Source organism: Carassius carassius, chromosome 4, assembly GCF_963082965.1.
Source record: "Carassius carassius chromosome 4, fCarCar2.1, whole genome shotgun sequence".
In the NCBI taxonomy this organism is placed as follows: Eukaryota; Metazoa; Chordata; class Actinopteri; order Cypriniformes; family Cyprinidae; genus Carassius; species Carassius carassius.
Window position 1 is genome coordinate 37,941,185 of NC_081758.1, and position 11,267 is coordinate 37,952,451.

At 35.4% G+C, this 11,267-nt stretch overlaps 1 protein-coding gene across 1 annotated transcript; it reads right to left on the reverse strand.

The window, feature by feature from the left end:
* Positions 1-317: 317 nt before the first annotated feature.
* Positions 318-9,023, reverse strand: LOC132139976 (cytoskeleton-associated protein 2-like). The gene is made up of 9 exons (XM_059548719.1): positions 8,844-9,023; positions 7,994-8,060; positions 7,795-7,858; positions 6,653-7,704; positions 5,749-5,947; positions 4,590-4,745; positions 4,305-4,362; positions 3,472-3,634; positions 318-1,089 (listed from the first exon to the last, which is right to left on the reverse strand). The coding sequence occupies exons 1-9, from the start codon at positions 8,887-8,889 to the stop codon at positions 792-794; spliced, it is 2,103 nt and encodes a 700-aa protein (XP_059404702.1). The 5' UTR covers positions 8,890-9,023; the 3' UTR covers positions 318-791.
* Between the last annotated feature and the right edge of the window lie 2,244 nt (positions 9,024-11,267).

An 11,267-nucleotide genomic window follows, 5' to 3' on the forward strand; every position in this document is an offset into this window, starting at 1 on the left:
TTTGCCAAGATCCTTTGGTGCACCAAAAAAGCTAATATACAGTAGTACATGAACTTAAAATTTTCACTAACCTAAAAACTTTACATTATTTGCTAATCAGTAACACGCATCTTCATTTCAAGATTTAAAAAACAATGAAGATGTAGATGAAGTCATACTACATCAGTGGGAAATGACCTAAAAACAAAGCTCAGGAAACACATAGCTCTAAGACTCAATGTTTCTGTTTACATCTAGAGATTTTGTTTGCTCAGAATGTAGTCTTCCAATCAGTCTTAGCAATAACTCTACAATTTCAATGGAACAAAATAATAGCATCAGTGACTCAAATATAGTTTAATTAGCATGCAAAATACAATTTCTTACATGAATGCTATTGCTCAGACAAGCACAACAGATCGAGACGGACCCATAAATTACAACTGAAGTTTGACTTGTCAATTCTCTATTAATAATACTGACATTTCTATTGTATATTTTGCAGTATGGACAGTTTCAGAATTTTACACCACATTTAGACAATGCCATCATCTTATTTGTACATATAGCAGTACTTAATGTTTAGATTCTTCATAGCAATGAAGGTATGAACCAATTAGGTAGCATCTAACTGTGAGAGCCAAAGCAAAAACTCTGGCTGAAATCTAGCAAGAGATGTTTTAGTAGTATATAAGATTGGCTAAAAGTGTACAAAATACATTTTACTGAGAAATAGCAAACAGAATTAAACTGATAAAAAAGATTCCTTTCCTGTGTGGGAAATGAAGGTCACTGTATGATAATAAACACAATCATGTTTCATCCTCCTCTGGATAGACGAGTTTAATGTGAACATGGTCTCTCAGTGCTTCATTCTCCCGGTACACATACACAGGAGAGCTTTGGGCTCGCGATTCCTCTTTGACCTCTACCTTACTCTCACCTGCGAGGTCACAAAGAGAGGTCACACAGGGGTCATGTTCCTGCAATGCTGTCGGATATCGCAGAGCGGTTTTCTCGATCCGCACTGAACGCCGCACTGGAGTAAAGAAACGGATTTCATGACCTTCTACTTGTCCTGGTTCTGCTCCCTGCTGACTCCTTTTACCCCTTAAAGCATACAAGAAAAAAACTGTTATAAGATGATACACCATTTATTACAGCAAAAATAACTGAAAATGATCCTGGCAGCTGAAAAATGTTCATTTCAAATTTAGGTCATTTGGACACAATTGCCATTGAGGTGACTTGTATTTTGTTAAGTTTAATTTAATTCATGTTCAACAGGCTAACTTTTTGTGGAATATACTGTAACTCGACTGAAGATGATGGCAGTTATCATCTTATTATTACTACACCTAAAATACATTGAGTGTTTGCCTGCTTCAGCCACATTACAAGTGAGGCATCTAAATTTATCATGAAAAAATCTTTCAAATTCCGATTTCTGGATATAGCAAATGATGACAAAATAAACATTTGAAACAAGATAAATAGTCTATGCTTAATTTCATTAAGTGTGCGATTACTCGCAGAAAAAGGGTGTGATCAATTAGATTAAAAATCTTAATCTACTGACAGCCCTGATTAGGGTTGGGAATCGTTAGAAATTTTCTGGTTCTGATTCCGGTTCCACCTAACGGTTCCGGTTCTGATTTCGGTTCCATTAAAATCATTAAACAATTATTAAGAAATAGTGGTAAGGAAAAATGCACAATACTCAACTAATACTGTTTATTACTTACTGTCAACTTAATTTAAAGGTTGGCAATGTCAAAATGCAACATATATTACAGTGTAAAAATCTTCATAAGTAGGGTGGGGTGGGGTGGGGTATTTTTAGACATTTTCCGGTTCAGCTTCTGGTTCCATTTAAATGAACTATTATTATGTTTTTTTTTTTTTTTTTTACTATTTTACCTTAATAAAAGTAAGTACGTAGTAAATAATGTTGAGTAATGCTAGTCCATCAATCAGCATGTGTTTCAAAGTTGATGTTTTTTACACTATCAATAACGTTTTGCTTTTCAAGCAGGAATAAACTGCTAAATAGTCCCTTGAGGGCTGAGACACTTGTTAATTTCCCTTAATTAATGAAATTTAAACGGTTAAACTTATAAACATGTATACACACTCTCCATAAAGTCCCTATTTTACAAATAATAATGCAGTCAGGAGATGGTGTGATGCAATGAGTGGTTTCCACATTTTTAAACATTTAAAATGCATTAAAATAAATATTTTCTATCACTTTGTCTATCACTCTTGAAATGACCTGTACACTAAATAATCTAACCCTCATACTTGCATAACAATAGCAGTCCATTTATTTAGTGGTCCAAGTTGAAGCCAGTATGTATATTAATGACAATATGGGACAAATATAATGCAATTTAGTGGTGGCAGGTGCAGCGCGCTGCTGTTAGATGTACAGTCAGGCCGGTGACACACTGGCTGCGTGGTGTTTCTGCTGTGTGGCGGCTGCTTCGCGTTTTTTGTGTCTTTACACACCAGAATCATGCCTGACGCGGCGCTGGCACGCTGCTGCTGCTGTAGGTAACATAGAGGGAGGCCGACGCCAGACCAGGCTCTTGTCTTCATGACAAAAATATAAGCTTTTTTTTTTACACACCAGTATTGACGGCAAAATAGACTATGTTTGACAGGTGCAATATTTGAAAATCGACAATTATTATTATTTTTTTTAAATTACATTTATATCTGAATTTATGTCAACCTATAGACTTTCAAACATCAAAATGTCATGAATTAATATATATTTGTGTACAAAATGACATATAAACATATTTTCCTATTATATTTTGCCTGGAAACGCTTTCAACACGCTTGCGTGTCGCGTGAAAAATAGGCGTCGGTTCTATTTCTAGCATGCCCGTCTCACGCAGGCAGTCTGCAAGCTCTAACCTGTTAACATGGGAGCCGAATTCAAAACGGACAAGCCACGCAGCTGAGACGCTTGCGCCACGCATCTAGTGTGTCGCCGGCCTCAGACAAAACGATGTGCACAGTTATAAAAGGCGCGAGTGCACATACAGTCGTGGGAAACAATGTGTTCGGCAATTAAAGACGCAACAGCGAAACGAGTCTGTGGAATGCGCGTTATTTGAATCAATGTGCTCAGTAATTAAAGAGGCAGGGAGGTGTGTCTGTTATTCGGTTCGTGACATCCTTTACAGGAAACGACGAATACTCAGAACAGCTGCTCACAGTGCTTGGTCACGTGTTGCACAAGAACCGTTTTCAGAACCGAAACTTAGAAATTGCTCACGGTTCCGGTTCTTTTCAAAGAACAAAACCGGTTCTGAATAAGAACCGGTTTTCGGTTCCCACCCCTAGCCCTGATATAAGCACAATCACACATATGGATTTTCCATCTGTAAAAGTCCTACAATACTTATTCCAAAGAACATTTGTGCCTCAGAGCAGATTGAATTTCAAGTTGGATTGTGTAAGTGTGTGCAAGTGTCATACCCTGGGGTTGCTGTAATTTTATATTTGACAACAGACGAGTCTCCCCTCCTTCCACATATGACAGCACCAACAGGTTTTGGGGTGCACATGATGTAACTGTCTTCCAGTTCATCATGCACTCTAGTCTCTACTGCGTCAGACTCTTTTGGCATTGGAGACAAACCTGAATGATTTAAAAAACATTGCAAGATTTGTTTTTATTATTCTTTTACATTTATGCATTTAGCTTTTATCCAAAGCTACTTACAACAGACTTATTGCTTAAACTCGTGAAGAAAGAATATCTATGAGAGATTTTAGTTCTGTGTTCAATAAAAACAAATCTTCATGACATTCTAGACCGCTTGGGGAGGGTCATTTTCTGTACAAAAAAAAGCAGCCATGAGCATAAAAGTGAAGACCATTATGAAATGATTTATTTACTGAAAGCAGAGCATGATGGGTAAAGGGGTATTTCCTTAAATGTTAGTTTTGTGGAAAAAAGTAATAATAAAGAATGAGAAGTTGCATCAAAAGTTTTACTGTAAAAAAAGAAAATAAATAATTCTAAATATTATTTATTTATCATTAATCTGAAATATCCAGCATAGTCTTACACTGCTGTTGCAATTGTTGCTGAAAATATTCAGTGTGATTTAGGTTTGGGCTTTTTGCAGGACTGCCATGTTCTTTCAGACTCTGAAAACCATCTGTATTTACCTCCCTTTTTGTATAAAGTATTTGGACACCGTCTTTCAAAAACATAAGAAATATGAATTATTCCATCCAACATTTTACTGGCAATGAAAAAAAAAGAAAAAAAAAAGCCTGGATTGCCCATCCCCCCACTTTACCTTGAATTTGTCTCTTTTTAAGGATCTCAAAAACCACAGATCGTAGTTCATCCACAGGCTGTTAAGAAACATATTGGTTGCTCATAAGCTTTGTGACATTTGGATTTCTTTTTTACACAAGCACCAGAGTCTGTAATTTCCTGTAATTGTATAATCTTGCCTAAGTAGAATTGGAAATTGCTTACATTCTGTGAAAAACTATTTAATAATAATAGTAACAACAACAACAATAATAATAATAGTAAAAACTATTTAAAAAAATATGTATGTGTGAGAGATACTGACCTCTCTCACTACACGAATGGCCTCCTGAAACATTGGCAGCACCTCCAGGTTTCCTTCTCTTTCCATTAGTCTGGCCTGACAAATCCAGTATTTAGCAAACTTCTGTGCCATTGGCACTCGAGACAGCACATCTCTGACCTGTTCAACTGGGAAACCCTGTCACATAAAAGCACAAACAGCATTGGATCAGTTCTCAGAAACTGGTCTTTTACTTTACTCTGGCTTAAAAACCTTCTATCGTCATCATTGCGCACACCTTCGCGCTCCTGCTGACGTGGCGACTAAACAAGGCTCTACACTCGAAGCGCTGTGCAGTTCAGACGTGTAGCACAGTTTCGTTATGTTTTCAGTTTTGTTTGCCGTCTGACGTTTCTCATAAAAACAGAGACTGACTGGATGCACCATTAAAGAAATCGCTTGTGCATTAATTTTAAATATAGTTATATAAAAATGAAGCAGTTGCACCAGTGCGACATCTAAAAAGAAATTGTCGCACCAGCAGGAAAATGGTCGCAAAATGCGACTATTTGGTTGAGGTCTGGAACCCTGAAACTGACTGATATTTGTATTCATTAAAAATGTTCTGCAATATACCCAGTTGCCGAGAACATTGTATTATAAATACAGGAGCAAATTGCAACGTGATTTATAGCTCATATTTAAAAGGATAGCTCACCCAAAAATGAAAATGGTCATAATTAACTTTCAGCCATTGAATTTATTTTTATTTTTTCCATGGAAGTCAATCAACCATTTGGATACCCATAAAACATAAACTCAAAGAGTCATGAGACTGGTGGAAAAGAATGATAAACTTTATGGTCTATCTGAGACCACACACACCTATGACCACACACACAATACATGACAAAGTCAACAAAACAGTTTCATGTCTTATCCAAAAGGAAATGACTACTAATTTGTATGACCACAAGCAAAATTGGGAAACACTGAGACCAACTCAGAATCTTCTTCATCAGCTATGTGGAGCGTGATTATTTCTCAGTCTGATTTCAGTCTGCTAACTGGCATGAACAGAAACTCAGATTTCCATGGAAGAACCTATGTTATCGCATTAACCCTTTTTACGCACATTCATTTAATTACACATTTAAAAAAATAGAAAAAAATAAATAAAAACCTCAAAAAATAATAATACCTGCTGTAATAATTTAATGCAGTCATCTAGTGATCGGTCCACAGCAAAGACAATGTCATGAACCTCATCTTCATTCTCCATAGAAGTCCAGTATGGCTGCGGAATAGCAGAGACCGTCTTCCTCCTCACCAGATGGACAGGCATGGGAGGACGTTTATATGTGATGCCCCTCGACTCCCGCCACTCTTGGAGCTTACGCCTGCACACACATCATTTCTGTTACTGTTTGGCCCATTCTATACTTATTTACCTAAAGGGATAGTTCACCCAAACATTTTTATTTTGTTCATTTAATCATTATATTTACTTGTGGGTTATTATGATGTTCTATCAACTGTTTGCACTGTCATTCTGACGGCACCCATTCAGTCTGCAGATGGTGAGCATGAGTTGTAATGCTAACTTTCTCCAAATCTGTTCTATTGAACAAACTCATCTACACCTTGGGTTAAGTAAATTTTCAGCTAATATTTGGGTCAACTATTCCTTTAATTTCTACCTTCTAATTTCTTAACATTTTAAGTTATTAATTATAAACAATATTACAAATCAACTGTTTAAATTAAAACATAATCAATATGAACAAAATCCTAATTCAATCTTAACTGCCACCCAAAAATAATTTTGTTCAACTGTTGTTTGGTGTAAGATCTGTATCTTGATACCAGATTTTACCAGCTGTGAACCACAGCTTTAAAGCACTAAAAAACATGTAGTTTCCAAAAGCATCAAATCTTTAGTTTAAGGTTTCTCAAGGCTCACTGTCAATTACAGTTTAGCTCTAACCCAAAACACACCCGAAAAAGCCAATCAAGGTCTTCAGGAATACAAGAAAGTTGCATACAGGTGAGATTAATCAGGGTTGGAGTCTGAGAAACCCTGCTTTAGACAGTTGTCTACTCACAGTCTCTTCTCCTGTGCTGCAGTGGGCTTCTTCATTCCATCTACTGGAGCTGTTCGGACACCATGAGTATTGGGACAGAATCTGGATTTAGGAGTCTGCAATTGTACTGCAGGCTTGGCCTGCCTGGACCCCTGAGTGGGCTGATGAAGCTCTCGGGATTCTACACAACTTTTGGTGCTTCGACCGAGTGCTTTGGTAGGAGCAGTGAGATTAGTTTGTTTAACAGCAGCAGACTGTTTATTTTTGATGATCACTGATCCTTCTCTATTTGCGGGTTCAGATGAGGAGGCATTTGTTCTTGTTACTCTGTTTGTGACAGAACTATTTGACTTCATTTTTATGGCACCAACTTTCGAAACAATTGATGGAATATCTTTTCTCTGTTTCACATCTGACCTGTTTATCACTGAATTTGATTTCTGGTTTACGGGCTTATTGCTCTGAGAACTACAGTTGCGTGAGAACTGCAGTTGGGTTTTAGAAACACTGTTTGTCTGCATTTTTGTCTCGGTTGTATTCATTGTTCTTCGACTCTTCAAAGTGGAAACTGAGGTTGTTTTGATGTATGTTTCTGTTAATTTCTTAGCCAAAGGCCTCATTGACTGAATATCTGTCTTGGCATGAATCTGATCTGTGCGGCTTTGGGCTGCGATGCCACGTCCAGACTGTGAATTGCCACAGTTGTGGTTTCTTGACCTTTGTGCTTTATTTGCAGCATGGGAAGCTGGCTGAGCTTTGGGTTGGGCATTCTGAACGCTTTGTGAATTAGTCCTCTTAGCGTCATTGAATGACCTGGAGGTCTTCTCATCTTTGTAGGGTTTCCTTGGATTTTGAAGAGAGGCTGTTCTATTGCTCTGTGTCTTCAAAACATTAATGCCTTCCCGGCAAGCATTCTGCAATTTACTGGAAGACTGTGTTTGGGCTTTGGCTAGTGAATTGATGCTAAGTCCTTTTTTTGAGGATGTGTTTTTATCAACCTCTGCCAATGTCTTCACTCTCTTTACTTGAATGTTTTCCCCATTGATACCACAATTCTCCTTTCCATCACCTGTCTAAAAGAGAAAAAAGAGAGACATAATTTCAACCTTGTACACTTTCAACATATCGAATAATGCAAATGTAAAGAAATTTATTTAACTTACAATTTTAAACGTTTGATTCTTTTCAGCATATTTCTTTGTAACAGGCTTCTCCTTGAGATATGGTCTTGAATGAAAAAACAAAACAGTTGATTCAAAACATAAACACACAATGGAAGTAATACAGAAAATGTTTTTTTTTTTATGGTAAAAGTAAATTCAACAAATCTTACAAACAGAAACGGCCCTCAAGACCACCTACTTTGGATTAGATACTTTCAGTCTTCCTTTTGCAGCAAGATATTCTGCCAATTTCAGTTTGCGTTGCTCTGTAAATGAAAGAGAAAAAAACATTGAAAAAACATTGCATGCATGTAATAATAAATGTTAGAAATGTGTGCTTCACGTATGTATATTTTGGGCAGTAACTTTCTTCACATATTATAATATATATCAAATTATTATTTTTTTAATAGCAGTGCAATATGCAGAAAAATACAGTCATATGGTCATTATTGCAAAACGAAACAATTTAAGGTGACGCAAGTGACCCGAATAACAGAACCGTTGCCATTTGAATGAGGTGAAGTGAACGAAGACAGTCTCTATGAGCCATTTGAATTCTTTTAAAGCGTCCCGAAAAGGTTTCGTAGTAAAGTTACTTGACATTTGACTGTCGTGCATACTCCATCTAACTAACACATGTTTTAAATAACGTTATAAGCGTTTAACATTAGCAATAAGGCACGACGGGACAATATTTCAGCACCTGTAATATTTTCGACAGATTGTACGGTACCATTATAAAGCTGTTTTCATGAGGGAAATACGAGTTGACACCACCATTAACTTAATATAATTAATTTTTGAAGCAAAAACATACCTCTTTCGCAGTCACGCATAATATACACATCGGTGTCGTATTGCAGTGTTTTGAACAAAATAGATAGATTTTCAAAAATAAAAACGTGACACAGCTTACTACAATCGACTGTATAAAAATAAACACACGTTTATCAATAGAAACTGTAAATATTGAAGTTAACAGCGCAAGTTACACGATAACGTACATGGGACTAGCCCTGGTGTAAACCTATAAGGGAGCGCTTTACCTATCTTAGAGAGTTTTGATACGTCGTCGTCCGTCACTGTTTCCATCGCTTTATCAGATGATCCACATAAATATTTTATCAAGATAAATATAGCATTTGTTTATAACATCGATACGAGTCTATTGGCACATAATGCTGTTAACACACCGCCCACATTCTCCACACAACCGTCGCTTGAATTTCGCAGGGATACGCTCATCTCAATTCCCATTGGTTCGTTCAAAACTTTAAAGCCCAACTATTGGTTGGTCAGTTTTGATGATCGTTATAAATGACTTTTGTTTGTTATAACGGTCACATGGCTTTATGTATTTGACTTTGAGGTCATTATATTATGACATAATAATAATAATAATAATAATAATAATAATAATAATAATAATAATAATAATAATAATAATAATAATAATAATAATAATAGGATAAAGTTATGAAAGAACATGTTGACATGCAGTGACAATCTATGACATTAACCATTTTACAAAATATTTAAATGTATGTTTTATGAAGATTATAATAGAATGAAATAGACATTATGACTATAATTAAAATGTATTATTATTATTTTAATAAAATGGGAATAAAAGCAGGGATGTACTGTAGCATTGTAGTGTTTTGGGCCTCACCATATAAGGTTTCTTTCATTCTTAATACATTAATATTACTGTATGATATTTCATATATAAATAAATGCAACTAAATGTTTCCTGTGAACATCAATATTAGCCAGTAGATCTGCTAATGGTTTAAATTACAATTACATTCTCTAATATGCACCAAATTTGTTTGCACAGGAAATTTTTCATATTAAAACTTTTTGTGGAATATACTGTAACTCGACTGAAGATTATGGCAGTTATCATCTAATTATTACTACACCTAAAATACATTGAGTGTTTGCTTCAGCCACATTACAAGTGAGGCATCTAAATTTATCATGAAAAAATCTTTCAAATTCAGATTTCTGGATATAGCAAATGATGACAAAATAAACATTTGAAACAAGATAAATAGTCTATGCTTAATTTCATTAAGTGTGCAATTAATCACAGAAAAAGGGTGTGATCAATTAGATTAAAAATCTTAATCTACTGACAACCCTGATATAAGCACAATCACACATGTATTTTCCATCTGTAAAAGTCCTACAATACTTATTCCAAAGAATATTTGTGCCTCAGAGCAGATTGAATTTCAAGTTGGATTGTGTAAGTGTGTGCAAGTGTCATACCCTGGGGTTGCTGTAATTTTATATTTGACAACAGACGAGTCTCCCCTCCTTCCACATATGACAGCACCAACAGGTTTTGGGGTGCACATGATGTAACTGTCTTCCAGTTCATCATGCACTCTAGTCTCTACTGCGTCAGACTCTTTTGGCATTGGAGACAAACCTGAATGATTTTAAAAAACATTGCAAGATTTGTTTTTATTATTCTTTTACATTTATGCATTTAGCTTTTATCCAAAGCTACTTACAACAGACTTATTGCTTAAACTCGTGAAGAAAGAATATCTATGAGAGATTTTAGTTCTGTGTTCAATAAAAACAAATCTTCATGACATTCTAGACCGCTTGGGGAGGGTCATTTTCTGTACAAAAAAAGCAGCCATGAGCATAAAAGCGAAGACCATTATGAAATGATTTATTTACTGAAAGCAGAGCATGATGGGTAAAGGGGTATTTCCTTAAATGTTAGTTTTGTGGAAAAAAGTAATAATAAAGAATGAGAAGTTGCATCAAAAGTTTTATTGTAGAAAAAGAAAATAAATAATTCTAAATATTATTTATTTATCATTAATCTGAAATATCCAGCATAGTCTTACACTGCTGTTGCAATTGTTGCTGAAAATATTCAGTGGTATTTAGGTTTGGGCTTTTTGCAGGACTGCCATGTTCTTTCAGACTCAGAAAACCATCTGTATTTACCTCCCTTTTTGTATAAAGGATTTGGACACATATACACTTCTTTATTTCAATTGTAGTAATATTTTAGTACACACTATTTCGACCAAATAAACACAGCATTGATAAGATAAGAGTCGTCTTTCAAAAACATAAGAAATATGAATTATTCCATCCAACTTTTTACCAGCAATGAAAAAAAAAAATGAAAAAAAAAAAGCCTGGATTGCCCATCCCCCCACTTTACCTTGAATTTGTCTCTTTTTAAGGATCTCAAAAACCACAGATCGTAGTTCATCCACCAGCTGTTAAGAAACATATTGGTTGCTCATAATCTTTGTGACATTTGGATTTCTTTTTACACTGACATGCTCCAGAGTCTGTAATTTCCTGTAATTGTATAATCTTGCCTTAGTAGAATTGGAAATTGCTTACATTCTGTGAAAAACTATTTAATAATAATAGTAACAACAACAACAATAATAATAATAGTAAAAACTATTTTAAAAAATATGTAT